Source organism: Cucumis melo, unplaced genomic scaffold (assembly GCF_025177605.1).
Source record: "Cucumis melo cultivar AY unplaced genomic scaffold, USDA_Cmelo_AY_1.0 utg001835l, whole genome shotgun sequence".
NCBI lineage: Eukaryota > Viridiplantae > Streptophyta > Magnoliopsida > Cucurbitales > Cucurbitaceae > Cucumis > Cucumis melo.
Window position 1 is genome coordinate 2,734 of NW_026124805.1, and position 24,467 is coordinate 27,200.

General features: G+C 44.1%; 1 protein-coding gene and 1 long non-coding RNA gene across 2 annotated transcripts; both read left to right on the forward strand.

The window, feature by feature from the left end:
• Positions 1–11,339: 11,339 nt before the first annotated feature.
• On the forward strand, positions 11,340–17,772 carry LOC127147692 (uncharacterized). Its single transcript, XR_007818568.1, has 2 exons — positions 11,340–11,913; positions 16,893–17,772. It is a non-coding gene; the product is annotated as an uncharacterized LOC127147692 (long non-coding RNA).
• On the forward strand, positions 11,923–17,772 carry LOC127147691 (ribosomal protein S4, mitochondrial-like). The gene is made up of 2 exons (XM_051080892.1): positions 11,923–17,296; positions 17,394–17,772. Exon 1 carries the CDS (start codon positions 14,766–14,768, stop codon positions 16,050–16,052), a length of 1,287 nt encoding a protein of 428 aa, XP_050936849.1. The 5' UTR covers positions 11,923–14,765; the 3' UTR covers positions 16,053–17,296; positions 17,394–17,772.
• Positions 17,773–24,467: the final 6,695 nt, after the last annotated feature.

Sequence of the window (24,467 nt, forward strand, 5' to 3'; positions counted from 1 at the left end):
TCCTTTCTACTAAGCATACCTTTACCAGCCTTTTGAAAGGCTTGCGCTGGCCATTCCATTTCTCCGAATCAATAGAGAAAGCAAGAAGTCAAATCATACATTTAGAAATCTCATAATTCATTCATCCTCTATTACTAAAGAATTGGGAATGGAATTTCGCTCATTCTCATTCTTCTATGTGATTTCTATGAATTATTGGGAATCTTTTCTCTATTTATGTGGGGAGGAGGAGGATATGGAGTTAGTAGGGCGAGGCATCGATCATGGCTTTTCCTTTGAATATGAGAGCATTTGCAATTTCTCTTCATCCAGCAAGAAGAAAGGTGGCCGTCCTTGACTTCCAATAACTCATCCTTATATCACTGGAACCTGACTCTTCGCCCTTGGACCCTTGTCCTTGTACTGAGGCCAAGCGTAGGATAATCGCTTTCCCCTTTCTCTATTTCATTTCTTAGTTATTCATTCAATCTGCGGACTCTTAAGATAATCTGTCTGATACCCCTACCGCTCCGTGGGATATGTAAATCAAAGGAAAGAGAGTTTCAAGAGGCCGACGACCACGTAGTAGGGGTGCTGATCCTTAAAGAGAGGGATGAAAGGAAACCTCTCATGCCTTCGAATGAAGGAAGGGCCGACCGACGAGGGCGGAAAGATCTGAACTCCTTTTCTTCGTGATCCGTCTACTGATTATTCCTCAAGACGGCTAACTCCTGTCTCGGTCCTTAGCTCGGGTCCTATTCTATCCACCCCTGTGAACTCGGCGGCTTAGTCTGATGCTTTGTCCCACTCTCGCATTCTAATTCATGGTACTTCTTCTTTTTCTCTCTTCTCTTTCTCCCTTCTCTCCTGCCCCTGGGAGAAGAGAAGCTTGGGCAAGAAGAGGGAGAGCATATGATCAACCTTTCCACTCAATTAGATTACATCCTTCTCATACTAATTTCTATCTTTGATTCCGAGCTATTTCTTCCCTCTCCGCACCGGTCCGTGGTAGAAAAATCAGCAGGTCTGACCTTTCGCCCTCTTCCTATTCCCGCTGAGCCCGACGCATCCGAAATCCCACGGATTCCCGTCAGTATAAAGAGTTCGCCCTTGGTCCAACTCTCATTTGCAAGAAAGGATGCGTCGAGCAAGGCAGTCCAATAGTGAGAAAAGTCTACAAATAGTACCATAGTACCAAGGAGATGAATACATCATGGCTGAATAGGTGGGTGCTCAGGCTATCAGGCTTCAGGCTATAGGATTGGCAATCATGGGGGGAGCTTCTATTACTGAATTACCTTTGTGATTCCTTCCTCAGCAGCCAGCACTACTTCAGCTACAGCTAGAACTGCTGCAAGAAGGGCTACGTGGGCATCGAAAGAGATCGGCCGCTGCCTTCTGCTTTGAGCTACTAATCTCTGTCCCGCCAAATCAATCCCTTTCCATCTGGTCGAGCATATTTCCCGCCCGAACTGAGAATGAATCTGACCTCTTCTTCTCCACTCTCGCGGCTTCTCTTGATCCTTCTTCTCCGGACTCCGTATCGATCGGTATGATAACCTTTCTGGGGCGAGTGTGCCCTTGCTGGGGATGAGGATGCCTCTGGATCCATCAATAGAAAGGGGACAGATCCTATTCAAGAATCCTACCTACTCCGCCTCTTTCTTCTTCTTCTTCCGATTCCGACTAATTCATCATCCATCAATAGGCAAAACCTCTCTTTTCTTTATCTGCTTCCTTAAGTCGATCTTTCTCATAATGCCAGATAGAGTTCTCCTTCTCATTTTTGACTGCCGGAGACTTTCTATTTGAGAATGACCGCTCCGTGGGTGAAGAGGCCAGGCTACTCTTCCTGCAACTGCAACCTCCACTTAGAGAGATTCCCCAGCCGCAACCTCCACTTAGAGAGACCGACTATCATCTATGAAAGTGGAAAATCATGATTCCGAAGGGGACCGCATTCTAATGCATGCCTATCTATAGCTGAGTATAGCAAGTCCCTGGGGAGTGAAATTCAAATCTGGACTAGACCTCCCATCAACTAAAAGACTGCAGCCTCAAAGTTAGGGGCTAGCCCTTGATCTTCCCTCTGACGCCTGACTCCCTCCCCCCGTCCGCCACTGGAAAGACCACTTCCCGGCCGGTACGTGGTAGTTGAATTTCGAATGCCCTTGCCTCTTCGCGACCCTTTGGTCGAGCGAGTGCCTTTCCTTTCTACCGCGCAGTGGGTACAGATTGACAGATTGATTCTTCCGTAGAGCTATTTCATCCATTCCTTCTCGTGCATACATTCTATGCATAATAGCTTTGAGAAAAGCAACTTCCCCAACTGCTGAAACCCCAACATCAACCTCTGAGGGCAACTCAACTGAAACTTCAGAGTTTCTACACTCACTTCTGCCTGGGGAAAAGAAGACAAATCAGGCGCATGGTACGTAACCGACTCTCACTCCTGTTAATCGAGCGAGCGGGCTTCTGCTTCGATCATTCTGATCGCCTTTGTTCATTGATGCGTCCTTCTTTATTGAGAACACCTGGAAGACAGTCAAACCCTGAATTTCATGATTCAACCCTGAAGTCCATTGGTCAACAAAGCAGCCTCACAGCTATCCCTTGACTTCTTCCATTCGAGCTACGGGATCAGAGGTCTCTTGCCCCACTACGCGGGTAAAAGAGCAAGGGGATCGAAGCATTCCTGGACTCAACCTATATAAAGACCCGCTGCACTAAAGGCACCTGAAGCAGCTCAGCTCGAAGAAGAAATCGACCTAGTGCCTCAGGCTGGGAAGGCAGAGAGAAATTTGAACTAGCTTTTCAGGGGAACTGAAAGAGGAAGAACTCTTCTCTGAAAGGTGCGAAGGACCAAGCCGGATTTACCGCCTCAATGAACAAGAGGTCGGCCTAGACCGCTACGTGGGATCTTCTTCCTGAAGTTGATAAGGCTCTACCTTTCATACGAGAATACTTGGTGCGATAAGCCGATGCTTCAGACCTCGCTCTTGTTCGATCAGCGGAAAGATGCCTTTCCTTTTTTCTACTGGGATTCCCAACTCGTTTTTTCTGAGTGAAAAGACCTTTATTTGAGACCCCGGTACCCCCATTTGTCTTTCATCTTTCGTTAACAATCAATGAACAAGGGCGCGAGACTCTACCAAGGGTAGCAAGGGAGCAGTGGATAGAGATGTGCTCCAAAAGCTATTGCGGAAAATGAGTTTAGACGAAGGAGACCACCTAGTTCTTTCGGCGGAATCTGTCCCTTGAACGAGACCGAGTTCACGCTAAGCCAGGAGTCAGATCTTGAAAGGGAAGATCAAGAACCAAACCTCGAGGACTTCTGCTAGGGCTAGTCCTACTCGACCGAAAAGACCCTATACTGAAATGAGATTCGGCCCGAACCACAGTCTTCGAACTCCCATACGGTCTCGAACCCTTTCCCGCTCGGTAAGAAGATAAGAAGACAGACAAAGAGAGAATTAAGAGATCATCAAAGAGATCATGAAACTGAAATAGTTATGAACACCGCTCCGTGGGTTCAGATGAATGAGAGCTTCTGAGAGAAACTGAAAGAACTCCGTTTCGTTCTTCTTCTCGTTCGTAAACCTTGCACAAGATCTCCTCAATTTCATCTCTCCTCTCTCTCTCCCGTAGGTCGAGTATCATCTCACCTCTTTCTCTTTCTCTGAAACTCAAATCAACTCTCATTTTCTCTTTGTCTTTCTTCTTCTTTCTCTCCAACACAGTCAAGCCCTTTGACTCCTGATCATGAAACTGAGACTGATTCCGACCCTCTCCTTTGGACGTAGAAGGAGTCTTTGCACTCCTGTAAAATGACTGCAAAATCAACCCCTATCCAGCTTTATATTATATAAAGGCGATCAGAATTTGAGAAAACCTAGCATTTGATGAATTTGAGCTAATACCCCCTTAAAGGAATCAGACTGATCGCTAATACCGGGGGCAAGGAATAAGACGAGAAAGGAGGTTAAGACGAGAGAGGAGAATATTGAGAACCTACTATTGTCAGAAAGCTAATATGGAATCCTCAAATTCACTAATTAAGCTAACCTGGACCTTGATTTTTGGACCCTTTCGCACCGGTCCGTGGTACTTTCATTCCCGTGGGAGTTTGGCGCAGCCGAGTGTAGAGGAGAGAACTTCTTTCCCCGGATCAATAGAGGATACCACTCGGGTCGCTTAGCCGGAGTCTAGTAGATACCTTCTCGTTCTTTCTGCAGGGTAGATATAAATAGTTGATAGATAGCGAGCAGAAGACCGCGGAGTGGGGTTAGTTATCACGGATAGTCTTAACGAATGCCAATAGGAAGTCAATGAACAAAACAAAACAAGGGGTTGGGGAGAGGGGAAATTCAGGGCCGGGAAAGCTTGATAATAGGTCACTGAATCTTCTCTCTGAATGAGTTGATGTCTCCAATCGGTATCGGTAATCGATGAAAGAAGTATAAGATAGTCTCACTGCTGAACCTTTCCTTTTTCTCTCTCGCTTTCTTTTCTTCAACCAGATTCTGTAGATGAATCAGATAATCTTTCCGAATCGGCTGTCTTCCTTCCACTTATTTCATAGCTGGGAGGGGTAGGGCTTCCTGAGACATTTATCATCATTCTGATCTCATTCTACGAAGAATGCTGGCAGAGGAAAGAAATAGGAGGATAGGGTGGGCTTGCCTGCTCTCGGTCATTCTTTAGACAAAGATCAAGCCCTTGTTCATTGAGTTGAGAAGCTCATTTCATAAAGGCGAACATAGAATAGAAGCTGATTTGCGCTTTTGTACTATATCCGTTTTCTACTTGAAAGAAGAAATTCGCTCTACTCTCAGGCTAGGTCAGCAGGTTCCGAGAGGGGGGAACTCTATCTATCTATGCAATTCCTCAGATCAAAGGCACAGCCTTTCCGCTATCAGAAGAAATGAACGTCAGATGGACCTTGAATACGCTTTCGCGATAGGTATTGGTGGAGCTTGCCTAATCTATCTAGTTCATAGGTTAAGGCTGCATTGAATCTTTGACGGCTAGGAAGCATATGAGGATGCTGAAAGCAGTAGCAGTTTTTGGCTAGTAGGAGTTGCTCGTAGTCCCTTACTATACTAGTCCAAGGGACTGAAATCCTTCTTTTCCCTTTTTGCTTCACTCTCCCTTCTGTCTTCCTTTTTTAGTTAGATAAGAAAGAAAGCCTGGCCAAACAAAGGAAGAAGTCAAACTTACTTAGCCTACCGATTCAGAGCTATTAGGGACAGGAGTTGACTTGCAAAAAGAGCTACTTTGCGCTAAGAGCCTACTTCTCTCACTTTTGGTCCAGAGACAGAAGGTCGTATACTCTTCTTTCCAGATATGAAAAAGTAGTAGCTATGGAGTTTGCCTCTTCCTTCTTCTTATTCCGATTGCTTCTTCTGTTTTGACATCCAAGACATGAACAAAGGAAGGGGGGAAGAGTTCTATTCTTCCATCTACTCTATAGAAAGATAAAGTCAGTGCGAGAGTGGAGTTCAGAAGAGCATCAATCAGCTCACCAGACAGAAGCCACGACCCGAGTCTATGGGAAATTCCTCGCTGCTCGCTGGCCTTTTGCCTTTTTGGAAGATAGGCTTGATGAGAAATAGTAGGTTTGGAAGTCCGAGGCCTGAATTCACAAGGGAAGGGTCTCATACGAATTATGAATAGGAATTAGGCAGAAAGGTTCCAAGTCAGACGAATTAAGCTAGTCCGGACTGATTCCTAGAATATATCATCTCGGACTCTTTTGAAAGAGGAAAGCTAGAACTCGTAATTCAGAGTAGTAGATATGGATCGATGCAGCTAACCCTAGTAGGGGATAGGTATTCATTCGACCGAGTGGGGAAAGGAGACTCCCAGCTTGACCTACGGTACGGGGTCGGATAAAAGGATATGGAGTTTCCTCAGTCACTGACTGAGAGAATGAGATCTTTCCGAAGTGGACATAATATCTAAAGAGGAATATGCTTGACCTACGGAATTGAAGGAAGCAGCCGATATGGATCCCCTCGACCTAGAGGGGAAGGTTTCAATATCTCGGAGAGGAAGCATAACGGCCATGGATAGGATTAATCCGTCGTCCTTTCATTCTCAGTTTCCGAAGAGGTTGAGTCATTATCTCTAGTCGCTGTGTAAGAGGAAAGCGTCGGCGCAATTCAAGAAAACGGAGCGGTCCTCCGGACTAGCTTTCCATTTGATCCACGAGTGAAAGAGGACCAAGAGCAAAGAATTTGCGAAGGACTGATTAATGGAACTAAAATACTTGGTCTCTCCTTTGTACCGGCCTGAAGAGCTCTTCCTCAACCTAAACGGGCGGGGAATTTCCTGGCTTTTGTCTGACTCTTACCCAGCCTCCAGCTTCTTATTGCAGACTTTGGACTCTCAAATTCTTTGAGCCTCGTGGGTCTCACTTTATACCTTTCTTTCTGAATAATCAGCTTGATAGTCGAATTTCCTACTGATGGAACTCCTTCCACTCGTGAACTCGGGAAAGCCATGAAAGGTATAGAAACTCGATCTCGTGGTCCCTGTATTCTCGGTCGACTTTCTTCGTCCCCTCTCTCGAGCTGCAAGGCGTCCGTCTGTAGTAGGTCTCTCCTTTGTCTTTGATCTATCTTAGTTCCCGCGCTGGAGGGTAGTTCTACTTCTAACGGTAACGGCTATTGTGGGAACTCATTCCACTTCTCATTCCCTTTTGATGTACCCTTTCTTCTCTTCTCGTGAAAGATGCTTCTCATTTTCAGGGGAACCGCATTCAATGGCGAATGATAGCAACGAAAGGGAGACTGATTACTTAACCTTCGGTCGATCCCATGATAGATAACCTTCCTCTCAAAGCTAATTTCAGAGGTAGAAAACTCCTCCTTCTACCGCGTAGTGGGGACTCCTAATTAAGCTAGTCCGGACGACTATTCGCTATTACTTTTCAAGTACTTGTCAAGCTAAACCAATACGATCAATGGATAGATGTACTTGATGATCACAGTTTAAGGAAGGTCTTATGGAAGAAGTAGAATACGGAAAAAAGGATATGGGAGGACCTACAAACCAATAAACAAAGAAAAGACACTGTAGCAGAAAAGATCAAAGAGTACCTCCAAACAAAGGGATGGCCGGAGGAGTATACCATTTCAGAACTACCGGATAAGTACTTGAAACTAGATGGGATAGCGACCAACCTACTGTGGCAAAGACCCATAAAAACGAAAGAACTCTGAATCTCATTCATCTTTTGAAAAAAGTCATACGATAGCCTTGGCACCAGAAAGACTAAAAGGGGGCCAATGACTTCTTTGATCTTTTTTTCATAGATGAGTTTAGAGAACTAGATGCACATGCCACGTATCCCGGAGAGCCGAGGAGGAAGCATGAAACCATTTTCACGCCTTACTCACACTTTTAGACGGACAAGAGACTAGACGCTAAGAGAAAACCTTCAGGAAAAGGTCCCCATCATTCGAAGCGGGAATCACCTGCCCACTTTCTTCACTAACAAAGGACCCTGGGCGGAATGAGCCCCTACTCACTATCAAATTGAGAAAAGATGAAGGAGGAAAGGCAAGAATTTCAAGGTAGAAAAGTCCGACTGCCTTTCATCTTGCTCCGGAGGAGTCTGATTCCATATTCAATCAGAAGGGCTTTCAACAATGACTCAGCCTGAATTCATGATCCACGCATAAAGTACAACTCGAGAGAAGGAGAGACAAAGCTTAAACTACCGTCAGTGGGCTAGTTCCTCTCCATATCGGTCGAGATATTCTAACCTCGATCTTCAAGTGAACCATCTCTTTGTACTCTGCCATACGTTTACCGGCTTTCATCAAAGCCATTATTCTATGAAATTCAGGGTCCGTCCGAAGGTGAAGGGAAGAACTCGACTCCCACGGGGCGAAGAAAGTCGACTGATAAGGAGAAAGAAAAGGAGCGGTTAGGAGATGAATAAAGAAAGCGAAAGGACTTAGAAGGAGCGAAGGTACTCTACGTTTGAAATAGAGGTTCAAAGAATTTTCAATTTCATAAAGAGAGAAAACGAGTCCTTCGGACTGAGAAAAAATTCAGTCAAAAAACAACTATTATCATAAGATAAGATCAGTCTATCAAATCCACTTTTGAAATGAAAAAGAAGATTTAGTGGAACCTACGGCAGAAGCACGAATCTGACATTGAGCCTTCGGACCGCGTAGTTAGGAGTCCGAAGGACTATCCATATTCACCTGTGGTCTCATTGATAAGGACATATGAATATGAAACTCCGGACCCGTCTTCTGGAATATGAAATTCCTTTCTAGGATGAGTTGGATCCCTTGTCATTTGCTTAAGACATTCATTCCTTGCCTCCGAACCCGAAACGGAAGAGAAGAGCACCTATCCTTTCTCATCAAAGATATGGTCTCGCCTTTGTTCCGATCCCGTAGTAGGAGTCCTTTTCTTCTGAACTGAGATTCTGATTATCTCTTCAAAGTTATTCTTCTTTTCTTTTTCATAGTCTTGTAAAGAAGTCAATGAATCAAGGGCTCGACTGAAAGGAGAGGAAAATCAGAGAATAAGAAGTCCGAAGGACTCGTTCATTCCATAATTCTTCTTCTTTTGAGTTGTCTTGTCTTAAGACTCCTAATTAATTAATATGGATTTCTCAAAGTCTTTGACTTGATTCTCATTTCTTTCTTTTGAGTCGTCCTCCGGCGCGAAGCGAAAGGACTGATTTCAAATATTTTCAGGAGTGCAAGGAAAGAAATCCATATAAAGATAATGCGCTCCTCTCCTATATTTTTTTCTACGAGTACCTTCGCTCCTCTCCTTATCAGTCGAGTACCTTCGCTCCTTCAAATAGTTCAGGGATAAGGACTGAGCAAATTCTTTGCGCCTAACCTTTGTATCCTTCCTAACCTCAGTCGAGTTCAATGAGCCTTTGTTCATTGACTCCTTCTTAGTCGACTTTCTTCGAACCTTTTGTTTTGAGTCGAGTTATTTCATAACCTCCGGACCTGTGGAATGACGAATATGAATTCAGCCTCCGGACCACTCAAAGCCGACTCCCATAAAGACAGAATATCTCAAGTCTGATTCCAAATCTACTAAAAAGATTCAAGCCTATCCTCTTGCTTCCCCGCGCCGAAACCAACTAATTCAGGGGGAGCTGACTCTTTCTCTTATGCTTGGTCTTAGACCTTGAAAATGGTACTTCTGACTAATGCTACCTCTGAAGACATGGAAGAACTCTTCCCCGACCCCTATCAAAGAACAACAAAAAACTCGTAGTTTGTTCTAGGGTAGTGGGCTGCTCTCAGTTTACGGATGAGCTCATTCTCTCTGTCTGGAAGTCTGCCGAAACGTCTCATTCAACCTCTTTTTAGATATTGAGATTATGTTCTTCTGATAATGGAAGAAGATCTCATACACAGCTACTAGGTATCATTCTTCTGACTCCCCTACTATGGAAAGCAGCTACTACTCTGTATCCACTCGGTCAAGGAGTTCCACTCCTATTCTATGGCTTCTCGGACAACTATACAGGAGAGCAGCACCCTATCCAACTAACTTCCACGCCGGCTAGGCCCTCTATTTTATGGACTCGGTCGAGCTATTGCTTGAGGCTAGTCCCTCTTTCAGACTCAAACCACTCCTCTCCCGCCTCAATGAACAAGGGAAGGGCTTTCCGACTCCCGACTCAAGACGCTTTCTAAGCTGCAAGGGGGCCTAACCCAAGATTTCTTGTTCGCGCTGCCTCGTCTAGCTTCTGCTTTCTCTTATGCTTCCTCTTTAGATATTATGTAGTTACCTTGCTTCCGAAACTGGGACAGATTCCTATCCAATCCCTATCTCTGGGGTTCCTCTCAGAGTGCTGCCATATGGGGACGGAGATCCTATTAAGTTGAGTTGCTTTGCTCCTCTCCCCGATCCCGAAACTGAGACTGATGACTGACGGCTTTCCTCTGACTAGTAGGTTGACTCTGCCGGCCGATCATGACTCAGTCTCCCTAAAGAGAGAATGAAAGGACGACGGATGAAAGAGGTGGGGTTCCTCTATCATTTCTGACTTTATGGTCTCACATTTCATCCTTTTATGACTCAACAAGAGCCCTGCGAAGATTTGAGTGCTTTCATACCTTCTCCTATAATGAATGTTAGGAAAGACCTACGGGAAGAGGAGGAAGTCAATGAAGATCCATAAAGAAATAGGAGAGGCGAAATCTAATATGAGAGAGGCTCAAAGAATGATCGTGTACGTGCTGGAAACCCTGTATTCAAATGCTCATTCAAAAAGGTCTTTCCCGGCTGGTCCTCTAATGTCCTTCATTCAATAAGTAGGGCGCTCGAAATTGGTCTTAGCCTCTATTCGTCTTGGCCTCTCCCTTCGTGGTGTGGGCAGCACACACAGGAAAAGAGTGCTTCGTCTCCAAGAAAAGGTATTTCAAGAGGGACTAGAAAAACCATCGGGGGGTTACAATTGACTAACTCAAATCAGAAGAGATAGGGGAAAGCCCGGCCATTGAATAAATTGAATAAGAGGGCCAAGAACAAATTCCATAAATCAGTCCTCCGTCCTACAGTCGTCATGAAAGAAGGAGAATTTCTGAGTTGCACTCCTTCACTCAAATTCTTTGAGCCTGAACAGTCCCTTATTATTGAGGGCTTTGAACCTCTCCTTCCTAACCTCACTCGAGTTGATTGAGGGCTTTGACCCTCTCCTTTCAGATTCATATGGATTTCAGACTCATCTGGAGTAGCTTAATTAGGCCTATTCAAAGGCGAACTTTCAGTCGCTTTTCACATTCTTTGAGCCTCTCATTGATAAGGACATATTCACTTTTCACAATGTAGAGGCTCAACCGAATACAAACTACAATGAACAGGAACGTGGACCAAAAAGTCTATTAGGCCTTTCGGCGCAGATGAGTTGCTTTGACTTTGAGTCCTCAATCTCGATGGTTTGCAATATCTTTGGGAGGAAATTCAAAGATAGGATTAGATTATAGCCAAAATCCAGAAACTAGATTTTTTTTGATACGAACAAGAGAATAGATAAAAGTGAGTGTAGTGCGTGGTGCTCATTGTAGTATCCTATTAGTAGCCGTGCCTCATATTCTTTCTTTTTTTCATTGGGGGCCCTCTCCCTACGCTCGAGTCTCTTCGCCCCTCTCACTTAAATATTTCTCTCATTTGATCTTGCTCCTCGTCTTGCACTCCCTCCTTTTCCGTCTTCTTCCTTTGATTTTAGTAAGTTCACGTCTCCTTTTGAGTCTGAGCCTTATTACAGTCAATTTTTCTGAACAGCCCTTTCCCGTATTTGAAATAGAAGGGCCATTGGATGAAATCATAGATGTCCCCCCTAGTTCTTGCCTCTGCAAGAAGATAGTAGCTTCCTTCTCTTTGCCAATGACCATACCTGTGGTATAGGTATTACTGCAAAGTTGAGGAGTCTCGTGCCATCTATCTCTCACTTTTGAGTATGGAAGATGAAGGTAAAGCGTGGCTTTCTCATTCTCAGTTTGTTCTTCTCGCCTCAGGGCTAGGATGATATCCTTCTTCTCTTTTTTGATTTGTAGGAGTCAGAAAGATTCAAGCCTAGGATCCATATTTGTATTATTGTTGTTGACCGCCCGCCTCCTCCTTGAAGTCAGAGTAGGATAGAGGGTAGAAAATCTTCGGATTCCTTATGAACTTCCAAACCTACTCAAAAGTGAAAAATAATGGATTTCTCAACTCCTAACCGCGAAAGTCGACTGATAAGGAGTCAATGATGATAATCAGGCTTGAATCAAGAAAGCGAAAGGACTGAATTCTCGAAGGAGCGAAGGTACTCGTAGAAAAAAATATAGGAGAGGATCAAAGAATTTGAGACTGAGGTTAGGAAGGTTCAGAGCGAAGGTACTCTACGTTTCAAATATAGGTTCAGAGCGAAGCCACTCGACTGAGGTTAGGAAGGTTCAGAGCCCGACGATTATTATTCAATCCATATCAAAAATCACCTCCGGGACCGTCCGGACTGCTCCTACGCTTCTAAACCTACTAACAAAAAAAGCAAGCTTCTCTCAAATTCTTTGAGCCCCCACGGAGCGGTTTTCCACTGAAACTTTCTTCTTGTCTTTTATTGAGTGGGAAGGATAGCGGATCTTCCCTAACTGCTGGAAAAGTGAAAGAAAACGTAGCGGTCTGAGTTTCCATGATCGCCGATGCGCATGCGTGGGGACCGTACGGTGGGAGTTTTTCCCATAACTCTGCCTTCAGACTGACTACAAGGATAGCCCCCTGAAAATCTGAGATAATCAACTTCTTTCTTTCCCTACAGTCGTCTTAGAAAGGGCTCGCTTCTGATCTCAACTTCTAAAACGTAGTCAATGTAGTTTACTCAATTAATCTTCGCCTTTGCTTTTCAACTCCTACTCCGCCTCTATCTGAGATTCTAATAAGAGCTTTGAAAGAAAAAAGCTAGTTTCTACAGCAAATGCTTCACTCAAATTCTTTGAGCCTCGGACTGACGGCTTTCTTCCAAATAGTAGGTTTACGGCAAGGGCCACAGCCCGAACCAAGTCTGCCTCAAGTGAGCGTACTGATGAAGAATCCATTCCAGCAATCAATCTCTCAATTCCATCAAAAAAGAGGACTAGAAAGCCCGAGCGCTCTTGATTCAAGCGTATTGCTACAAGTTCGAATAGTCAAGAAGATTGGACTTGCCCTCCCTCTTCAAGCTTGATCCTTGTAAGTCAAGCATATGATAGATAACCTGGTCGCGACTTGGAACCTCATTTCCCACGTAGCGGGAAAATGCACAAAATGCTAGGTTTGCACCTCTCCGTCAGAGTCTGATTCCTTGCCGTAGGTTTAGAGGTAGGCTTTTTTCCAACATAAATAGTATTCGGATATATTCTTTGAGTGGTCTCATTGATAAGGACATATTCATATTCAAGTCCTTCCGGATATAAAGGTTAGGAGTCTTGACCCTGATTTACCCCTTATTCAATCTTAGAGAAATGCGCTTCGCTTCTTCTCAAATTCTGATCGCCTTGCGGAGTAGGTTATTGCCGTAGGTTCTGCCTTCCCTTTCTCCTCTGAAGTCGCTTCCCTTCTAGCCTCTCCTTTATAGTCTTCTTTGATTTGAGTAGGTTCTTGTTCTTCTTCTTTCTGATCTGATCTTTATCTTTCTCTCTATCTTCCTCACTCGAGTCTGATCTTCTCTTTCAATTCAAGCTCTTCTGATCTTCTTGTCTTTCTTCTGATCTTCTCTAAGCCTTCCCACGGAGCGGTTTCAAGTCAGAGGAATTGCATTTTGATGCCTCCTTCTCCTAAACCTACTTAAATAACCTACTCAACCTACTATTTGGAAGAAAGCCTATCAAAAAAAAGGAGCCTTCTAAACCTACTTAAAGGAATCTGAAGGTTCAAAGCTCATTTCATAAAGTGAATTTTTATGCCTCACGGTCGGACAGAAGTTTTGGAATGAATGAGTCCGACCTGTCTCATTAATAAGGGCAGATGAATATGGATATAAACAAGTCCGGAGGACAGGTTAATATGGAGAAAGAAAAAGCTCCTCAATGAACAAGGTGAGAAGAATTTGAGAAGAAAGTACGGATCATGAATTCCACTAAAACTAGGGCCTTCTACGCCTCCTACGCGAGAAAATGGACATTTTCAATGTTTTCGCTATAGCTGGAAGCAAGAAAAGACGTCAAATCTCTCTCCTGCTCATGAAATAAGAAGAAAGAGGCTCAAATCTATGGTTTTGGTCTAATGCCAATTCAATGGATAAACAAGTCCGACGGAATATATCAATTTGCAAATCTCCGCGAAGCTCATAATCAGATATAAGTCGGCGAAAGAAATAAGAAGATATGAACTTTCTATAAGTCCGGAGAAGGATAGGCTTTGATTTTCTTCCTTTTCTTCTCTTATTCTTCTAGTTTCATCTTTTTACCTTATCAATGAGGAAAGCCTATCCTCAGATTCTTCTAGTGGAATGAATGAGTCCTATTCAATTCCTTGTTCATTGAGGACCTTTTCGCAAATTCTTTGACTTTATTCATTGATTCAGTCTCGTCTCAAATGCCTAATTTTTTCATATGGATTTCGATCATTCTTTGATAAGGAATTCGCTTCGCCCCTCTCCTTCCTAACCTCAGTCGAGTTCAATGAGCCTTTCACCTCGACTGTCTTTCTTGAGGGCTCCCACCTAATAAGGATAATGACTTTCGCTTCGCCCCTCTCCTTCCTAACCTCAGTCGAGTTCAATGAGCCTTTGTTCATTGACTCCTTCTTAGTCGAGCTTCTTCGAACCGCCCCGTGGGAGTCTCGTCGATCATTCTTTGAGCCTCCGGACGGGTGAAAATCTGATTTCAGAATAAAGTCCACTCGCAAATTCTTTGCCCCTCATCTGGAGCTTTTGATTTCCATATGAATATGAACCTCTTCGATCATTCTTTGATCCTTGAACTTCTTTATAAGATATTATGGCCTTTCATCTTTTTCTTCCGCCTCAATGAATCTGAAACCTGATTTAGGCTTTCTTTTCTCTCAAATTGTTAGTTTCATACTTTTCCTTTTATGCTTTCCTGATTTAGGCTTTCCTCTGGTCTCGCTATTCCATAAGCTAGCTTCCTTTTAGTTTCTTCCTCTTCCTCTTTCTTCTTGTTCATTGATAGCTTTCTCTCGTCGAGCTTCGCACCTTCTTTTTAGTCTCTTGACGAGGGTAGGCTTTTCTTCTTTTTCTGACTTTTAGCCTATGCTGGCAGCTTTCATTCTTTCATGAGATCTTTCCGAAGTCATGTCGAACTAAAAGAATGATCATTCAACTGACAGTCTTCTTTCTTTTTGTCTTTGTTGTTGAATTGGACGTTCATTCTATCTTTTCTAAGAGGAGGAAATTCTCTCATCTTTCCCATTTCTATTCTCGGAACAGAGGTATATTCATCATGTCTTTTTTGCTCCTGGTTAGGACATCTACTTTTCACGTCTTTGACACGGGTTCGATTCCCGTTATACGCGATGTGGCGAAAAAGAGGGATGAAAGAAGATATGCCTTGCCTGCATTAAGATTTCAAACTTGTCGTCTACTTTTAGGAAATGTTCGGAAGAGAGAACTGACAATAATACAACGCCGCATTCTCCGAAAATTGAGAAACAAGAAGAGATCTATTAAGAGAAAGATTTATCCGAGAGAAAATCTGAACAGTTACATCCAATCACAAACTACACGAAAGTTGCCCCTTTTTCATGGGGATTTACCCATCACAGAGATGCACAGAGGAAGAGAACGAACTTCTTATATCCCTTTTCCACTCAATCCAGAAACAAGATCGGACGTTATTCCGGTTCGTCTCCATTTTAGTTCAACTATTCCTCAAGCAAGGCAGCCGATAAGTCATCGAAGGGTTTGTGTGAATAAAGGAATGGTCAAAATTACTCATTTTCAAGTGTCCCACGGTGATCTAATATCTTTTCAAGAAAATGAGGCGAGAAGGAGCGGTTCAGAAATAAGGAGATCTTTCTATATCGAAATATCAGTTGACAAAATCATAGGCAAATTCCTGGATCACCCGGTCAGAATGTGGAGAAGAAATCAAAGAGAATGGTTCCACCTACTCAAAACTCAGAGGGGATGCCGCCTACTACGAAAATCCCGGTTTTTGCAAGAGTTGCGTTCTTCTATGCAAGAAGAAGACTTAGAAAGAACAAAGAAGTTTGGATCGGAAAAAGTATGCTTAGGCAGTTCCTTCGCTGAGCACAAGAGAATGAAGAGGAATTTGTATCATTTTCAATCCCTATTCTTATCGAATAGAAGGAAGGAGAAAAACCTCAATCTTCCTACTCGAAGAAGAAGTCCTATAGAAAACAACTCTTCTTTATATAGTAATTCGACCTATTGCTCCGCATCCCCCCATCAGTTTACTATGAAGAGCAAAATCAAAAGTCTCTCACTACCTACTCATTATTCGGAGGTGAATCATAGAACACTAAAAGCTGTGGTATCTTATGGACCTAACATAGGTCACATCCCTCACGACATAAGATTGAAAGATCCAAACCTTCCTCTTCGGAGCGGAAACGGACGTGGCCAAAACATATAAAGATCGGCTCGCTCATAGGGACATATCTATCCGTCTCCAGTCTCGTCTAGATCGATGAATAGATCTCTTTCTATCCATATGTATCGCTATCTCCGTGGATAGAGATAAAGAGAAAGATCAAGCCTACCATCTAGATCTTGATTCACTATTGCCTTCTTTAGCTAAGGACAAGGAAAGAGAGTTTGTCTTCTATTATTATATTACTTGCAGGATCGGAGCGTATACGAGCGAGCAGAGCCCAGGGAACGGGGAAGCCCGTCATAGAGCAGTCGACTAGAAGTATCAGACTGCTGGCCTGAGAGATGAAAGTAAAGAAGAGTAAGGAAGTTCATATGGATATAAACAAGTCCCGCAACAAGATTCATATGTCCTTGTTCATCTTGTAATTGAAAGGGCTCCTTATTTGATGATAATTCAGTCCTTTCGCCTTCTGATTCAACCCTTATTATCATCATTGACTCCTTATCAGTCGACTTTCTTCGCCCCGTGGGAGTCGAGTTATTTCATAACCTCCTTTATCGTCTTCTGGCTGATTATTGACGTTAGGAGCAAAGAATTTGCGAAAGAAGCGACTGGTCCGGAGGCTCAAAGAATTTGAGACGAGACTGTAAGGATCAAAGAATTATCTCAGAATTTTCAAGCTCATTCCTTATTCTGCCACTTAGAAGGAGTGCAACGAAGTTCATTCCACTAATATGGTCTGGAGGACGCTCAAAGAATTTGAGAAGCGACTGAAAGTTCGCCTTTGAATGTCTCATTGATAAGGACACAGGTCTCATTAGATTAAGGACACAGGTTCATATGGACAGTCAAGAGGAGCGAAAGCGGCTCGACTTACAGGAGAGGAGCGAAGCCACTCGACTGAGGTTAGGAAGGAGAGGAGCGAAGCCACTCGACTGAGGTTAGGAAGGAGAGGAGCGAAGCCACTCGACTGAGGTTAGGAAGGAGAGGAGCGAAGCCACTCGACTGAGGTTAGGAAGGAGAGGAGCGAAGCCACTCGACTGAGGTTAGGAAGGAGAGGAGCCGTAGTTAGGAGTCTGAAAGCGGAGGCTCAAAGAATTTGAGACGAGACTGAAAGGAGAGGGTCAAGGCCCTCAATCAAAGAACTCGACTGAGGTTAGGAAGGAGAGGCTCCGTTAGGAGTTGAAAGCGAAGTCCTTATCCCTTGATTAGGAGCCTGAATGAACAAGGGCGACTCAAAACAATAGGGTGCGAAGGTACTCGTAGTTTGAAATAGAGCGAAGGTACTCGTAGTTTCAGATATAGGTTCAGAGCGAAGCAGCTCGTAGTTTGAAATATAGGTTCAGAGCGAAGGTACTCTACGTTTGAAATGGAGCGAAGCAGCTCGACTAAGAAGGAGAGGAGCGGTTAGGCGCAAAGAATTTGCGGGTCCTTATCCTTATTAGGTAGGAGTGCAACTCAGAATGGAAGAGGTTAATATGGATTTCTGACGACTGAGGTCTCGACTGAAAGGATAAAATAAAGCTCCAGATGAGTTGAGAAGAATTTGAGAAGAATTTCTCTTCTTTCTTTTTTCTTTCGGGGGCCCAGAAGGCTAAAAGGTGGGGGAGAGAAGCAAGCCGAACCTCTGATCGACCCCTGGAAACATCACAAATTCTCGGCGTCGAGAGAGATTTGAGATTCCGTAAGTAACTCAGCGAGTGCTTTCTAAGCTAAGAAGGGCTTGACTTGGAAGAAGAAAATGAAATACGAACAACCGCGCTGGTCGTAATAGATCGACTTTCATGCTAGTTCTTGCTCCAGCATGTTTGTTCCATTTCAGGGAAGGACGAGGTACCATGATACTTTCCGTTTTGTCGAGCCCAGCTTTGGTCTCTGGTTTGATGGTTGTACGTGCTAAAAATCCGGTACATTCCGTTTTGTTTCCCATCCCAGTCTTTCGCAACACTTCAGGTTTACTTCTTTTGTTAGGTCTCGACTTCTTCGCTATGATCTTCCCAGTAGTTCATATAGGAGCTATAGCCGTTTCATTCCTATTCGTTGTTATGATGTTCCATATTCAAATAGCGGAGATTCACGAAGAAGTCTTGCGCTATTTACCTGTGAGTGGTATTATTGGACTGATCTTTTGGTGGGAAATCTTCTTCATTTTGGATAATGAAAGCATTCCATTACTACCAACCCAAAGAAATACGACCTCTCTTAGATATACGGTTTATGCCGGAAAGGTACGAAGTTGGACTAATTTGGAAACATTGGGCAATTTACTTTATACCTACTATTCCGTCTGGTTTTTGCTTTCTAGTCTGATTTTATTAGTAGCCATGATTGGGGCTATAGTACTGACTATGCATAGGACTACCCACGGAGCGGTGAAAAGACAGGATGTATTCCGACGAAATGCTCTAGATTTTAGGAGGACTATAATGAGGAGGACGACAGAACCACTCACGATCTACTAAAGGGCAAGTAGCTTGATTGGTTCGAATCCAAGTCGTGAGAGTGAGGGTGAGGAAAAGGCGTAGGTTGGCCTGGCTTTGGCTTGCTCTGGTCATTATGGCGATTGATGATCCCTGTGCAAAGAATAAGAGTCTCCGCGATCTCTCAACTCCTACGGAGCCTTGATTTATTAAGAAAGAGTCTTGTAGGTGGAGCTCCATAACGTTCTAGCCTCGAGCGTTCTCAGCGAGACAGAGTTGGGGACAGGGTAACCGACCCAGTTGGAGTGGGGGAGCATACCTGAAAGGGAATCTCACTTGAATCGGAAATAGGCAAAAGACAGAGTCCAGTAAGATCCCTGCCCATTTAGTTCTCTTTCCGTAACTCGACATCGCACCTAAAAGGCAGGAAGAGTTGATACGGCGCAGAAGAGGTGAGGTCTCAGAAGAGGCCGCTAAAGTCTCTCTTTCAAGGTCTTTCTTGAGTTCTTGAATCGAAGAAAGGATGAAGAGAATCAATGGGGGATGAGGAGAGACCAGGATCGCACGAGACCAACGACAACAATTGGAAGTGGCGCTCACAGCTAGGAAATCTGTCCCACTCCGCGGTAGGGCCGCTGGTATAGGCATGAGAAGTAGTTCAAGTTTCTCGCTCTTTCAGTGGCTGCTGAGTCAGAGTACGAGGGCTAGGCCCAGCCCTTGTTCATTGAGGCGGTCAAAAGTAGAAAAGATATTTCACGAAAAAAAGATAGCAAAAGCTACCTAGGCTTTCTTCTTCCATGAACTTGATTCCGCCTTACGTCAGCATTCAAACTCTATTTATTTCTTAGTAGGGTCCAGGGGACCAGGGAAGAAGTACGCAAAGAAGAAGAGGGCTGGGTAGAAATCAATGGTCGTCTTCTCGACCAAGAGGAAAACCCCCTAAAATCAAGGCGGACTGATTTATGGTAGGCTTTCCTCTGACTAGTAATCCTTCCCTTTCTTTTCTCTCCAACTTTCTCTCTTATGTTTTGTTTATGGGGCATATATTTTGGACCGCTCCGTAGGAGGCTCAAAGCAAAAACAAAGGCGCAAAGAATTTGCGTAGAAGGAGTCAGAAATCCATATTCACCTTCAAGGTGCGAAGCAGAATAAAGCTACGAAGGACAGGCTCGACTGAAAGGCGAGGAGCGAAGGTACTCGACTGAGGTTAGGAAGGTTCAGAGCGAAGGTACTCGTAGAAAAAAATATAGGAGAGGAGCGAAGGTACTCGACTGAGGTTAGGAAGGAGAGGAGCGAAGGTACTCGTAGTTTGAAATATAGGAGAGGAGTTGAGAAGATTAGATTTTGAAAGGCGAAGACTGATTGATGACGACCCTAACCTCTTCTTTATGTGTCCTTAGATTCAGCTTGAGATAGCTTCTTCCCTTGACCCGAGTCGAGCGCCTCGTCCGGTCTGAATTAGCGAATCGTATCACGTCCTCTGAAAATGAAAAAGATCAAGCCCTTGTTCATTGAGTTGACGAAGCGCTGGGTTTGAATCCGTAGGTCATCAGAGTTCTTGTCCACGTTGGGAGTCAATAAATAAAGAGAAAGAAGGCATTAGGCCAGTCATGAGGCAAGAGATGAGGCTGCAAAAAAAAGCAGGAGCTTTGCAACGGTCTTCAACAACGTCCACTTAAAAGAACTTCTGAAACGGAAATTCTCTCATACTCAATTCCACGAGGCGATGAATGAACTACGTTATTGAATTCTGCTTCATTTCCTTGATGTCTGAAAGTGTGCGTCTTTGACTGAGAATGAACCCAAACCGCCTCCTCAATGAACAAAGGGACCCCCCCACTTCAAGGTCGGTGCGCTTAGACCTCGTGCCTGAAGGTCTTCTTGGTACGGATTGCTTGATTCCTTCTTTGACTAAAGAATCTTGTCTGGCTACCACCTACTGGGTGCATTCTCCCTTCCCTTCTTCCATCCAGCACTAGGCAAAGAGTGGAGAAAAGGGGCGAAGCCAAGCGACTTAAGAGGAGCGCACAGACTCCTATAACCTTCGTCTTTCATTCTTGAAAGTGCAGTTTCGCATGCATTGGGGGATTTGACCTCGACTAATTAAGCTACCACGGACCGGTTCCCACGTATTTATGGTTCATATTCCACTAGGGAAAGGTTAATAGCCAGGATGAGTTGACTCCGTCCTTATTGGGGGGAAAGGCTGCTTCATATCCTCGTTCGATCTGCAGCAAGAACTATCCATAAATCAAGAAGAAGAGGCTGAAAGAAAAGCAAGAAGGCCTACTAAATCATTGATTTCTATCTCGTTCTACTTGCACTCCTTTCCTCTACTTCGACCTCAGATTTGGTTAAGGACCAATGGACTCTTCACCCAGGGTTTCAATCTCATGCATACACTTGATTTGCACTCTTCAGTTCCACTTTCTTTACTTGATTGAATGGAAGGAAAGCGTGGACTCACTCACAAGACCTATTCCACTGTGTGGACCATCTTATACTCAAGGATGCTTTGAGTACTTATTTATTCGTCTGGTTAGCATATTGTGTCGAGACTCAAAACCTATTCAAACCTCTCCTTCCTATCTTCGTAGTTCGGTCTTCCATCTCTCGCTTTAGTAGCTAAAGCAGCTTGAGCAACCTATCATCCTGGGACGGAAGGATTTGAACCTCTCCATTGGCCTGACCATGTCCCCTCGGTTAAGATGTTCAAGACTGAAGTGGGTTTTCGCTTTCTTTTCTCATGCCATTTCTCATTCTTTTCTTCTTTCAATTAGAACTGCAAAAATTCTATCCGTCTTATCTGTCTCGCCCTTAGCTATGACTAACCCTTGGTATTCTGCGGATAGGACAGCGGCTCTTTTGAAGAAATAATGTAATCTGACCACTGACTTCTTTGTGTCTGGCGGGGCTGGAATGCTTTTTTCACAAGGTCGGATCCTTGTGCCAGAGAAGACAGAAGTGCTTGAATCCAATTCTGCCTCCGCTGCAAAATGTGGAAGAGGTCAAGATCTCCACCAAAAAAGGTCACTGAATGTATGCGCTTGCCCGAGAACCTGCTGGCTTGACTTGGGAGTGAGAATATCTTTACATGGCATTATGAACTACTGCTATTCAGATTGCTACCTACAAGGGCTGAAGGATGATAGTTGAAGGACTGGGAGAGGTTATGCAATAGACCGAGTTTACCGAGGGAGAGGACTACTGAGACGAAAAAAGCGAAGGCAAATCCTCGACGACTAGAAAGAGAGAAATTCCTAGGAAAAAGAGAAATACCCGCTATCAATCACCTTAGGCTAAGCCTTTCTCCCGCTCCGTGGGGGTCTTTCATGCCCCTATCAGATACTCCTACACTGTCAATAGTTTGATTTCTCTCCATCTTCATCTCCATATAGTGAAGAAGCTTACAGGGAACTCCCCCTGGATTAAGGAAAGTCCTTATCCCTATTAAACTGAATGAAAAAAAAGATGAGAGTGTGAGCAAGCAGATGGAATTGGACCAGAAGAAGAATGGAATCCGCCCCCTCCCAACCAATATCTTTCCTTCCCAATGGTCTCCGGCCTAGGCCAAAGGTATCTGAAAGGGATACTTTGAAAAGGCAGCTAAGAGGCTGGGTAAGATAAATGGAACTCTTATAGACTATGCAACCTACCTATCTATTGGCTCGCCTTATATCGAATGGAATTCTCACTTCAGACTGAAGAAGAGAAAATGCAGAATGAAATAGATAGCCTTTCTTCTGGAGGATGTCAAAAAAGGAGATGGAGCTTGACTTTACTAAGCATCAATAAGAAGGAATAGCAGGTGAACGGTAAAGAACTCTCCTCGGCTGAGAGAATGAACTAGCAATTCCATTTGATGAAAGATCTATTGCAGAACAAGAACAATAAGTCAAGTTCGCGAAAGCAAAGACAGCGAAGCTTCCTTGAAGCCCGACTCGACAGTGGTGAGAGAGAGCAAGCTACTTTATGGGAGTCAGTGGGAGAGGGTAGTTGGCAATGGATTGAACCCCTCAGTAGGAAGAGGTTGAGGAGGATAGAATAGGCTGTGATGCCAGAAGAAGGTCTTGAGAGATCCTTTGAATACGACCAGGGGGATAGAAGCCCATAGAAGCCCTTGTTCATTGAGGCGGTAGGCTAAGCCGGAAAGAGAGAGAGCAGTTTTTCCACTTTCGAAATAATGGAAATGCTCTGTCGTAGAGCTTCGCTAGCAGTGTCGAGCAAAGCTCGTGATTCGACTGGAACTAAAGACCTGAATGAAAGTGAAGAGCTCTCGTGCTGCTTGCTATCTAAAGAAGAAAGCGCTACTGAACAAGAGCGAGTGAAGTGAGTAAGCCCCTGACGAGATAGGGGCGAGCCAAAGATCAGTTCTAGCAACGAGCTACTAATACTAAGGACTGTGTTGAAGCTTCAAAGGTAGGGCTCGCGACGACTGATTTCTTTTTCTTTATGCTCTTCCGTTTGGAAAGACCAGTCAGTGCTTTTGTGGCATATCTTATGCAATCGATTGATTCTATCAGGTCTATTCTTCGGTAGTGCATAGGCGTAGGCTTCTTCCTCTAGCCGAGCCACTACTCCGAAGTTGATGATTCCGCTTCCTTACTTACTTGATTAGAAAACCGTCTACTGTAGATAAAAGAATGCATGTTCACCCCGTAGAATTATAAGAGGTCTAGATGCGAAGGACTGATTTCTCCTAGTTTCATGATTCCTTTTTGCACTCCTCTCCTTCGCAAATTCTTTGCCCCTACTCTCATATTACATTGATCCTCTCCTATATCTGAAACTACGAGTACCTTCGCACCTTGAAGATTTGATATGGATTTCTGACTCGTCCTACGTAGCTTAATTAGGCCTGATAAAAGGCGAACTTTCAGTCGCTTCTCTCCTTTCAGTCGAGCCCTCATCTGGACCTTTGTTTTTCCACTCAAAGATGGAACTCAAAGGCCTTCGGACGAGTCAAATCTCTGTATTTGATTGCCTACGGATAGGAAAGAGAGTTTGAAAGGCCGACGGCCACTTACCGTTTTTGAAGCTCCGCATAAGGTCTTTTGTCAAGTATTCGAATTGGGGAATTCTCTCATAGAGTGAGGATATTCAGAATCTACGCTTTGCAAGACCTGCGAGAGAAAGAAGCTGCGACTGCTGGGACAAGAAAGGCTACTTAACATAATGGTACTTCTCCGTCCGGTCGAGTGTCTGCCGAAAGACAGGTCCTGGAAACTCATACAGGTTTTTCCGATCCGCTATCATGAATTTGACCTCTAGGCTTGATCTTTCTTCCTTTCAATTTGTTAATACGGGGGTTTGACTGAATGCCTTTTTCCCTGGATGCCGGTTTTGCAGCAGATGGGGGGCCTTATCCTCGCTTCGGTAAGAGATCATACTTCTCTTTATCTATAATTCAAAGATAGGATATTCAGTGAGATTCGGGGCGTCCAAGTCAATCTTTGAGTTACTCATGATGATACGGCTTCCTCTCTTGATGTGCCCGATTAAGAGTTCGCGCAAACTAATAGTCTCCCTCTTGAGTCTTTTAGTGGAATAAGACTCCTCCTCCGCGGTCTCATTCCTCAAATAAAGAAAGCACTACGCGGTATCGCTGACTCAGCAGTCTCTTACCACCGGTCCGTGGTAGTTTAATTGCAAAAGCTGCTACTTATCCAACGGAAACTGCTTAAAGAACCGCCTCAATGAACAAGGAAAAAAGAAGATTGAATCGCTCAATTACGACCTTCTTCATTTCTTTCTCAGGAGCGGAAGCCTAGCGGAGCGTAGCGGACAGCCTGAAACCTTTGTTCATTGATTCTTTAGAAGGAGCGGAAGCGGCTCGACTGTCAGGAGAGGCTGAATGCAATATGAGTTAGGACCAAAGAATTTGCGAAGGACTTGTTCATTCTACCATATTCATCTCTTGTTGCGGGACTTGTGAATGGAACTGATTTGATCCACAGGTTCATATTCCATTTCATGAGTCCTAACCTTTGTTCATTGGTCTTGACCCGTCCTCTTGACTGATTTATATCCATAT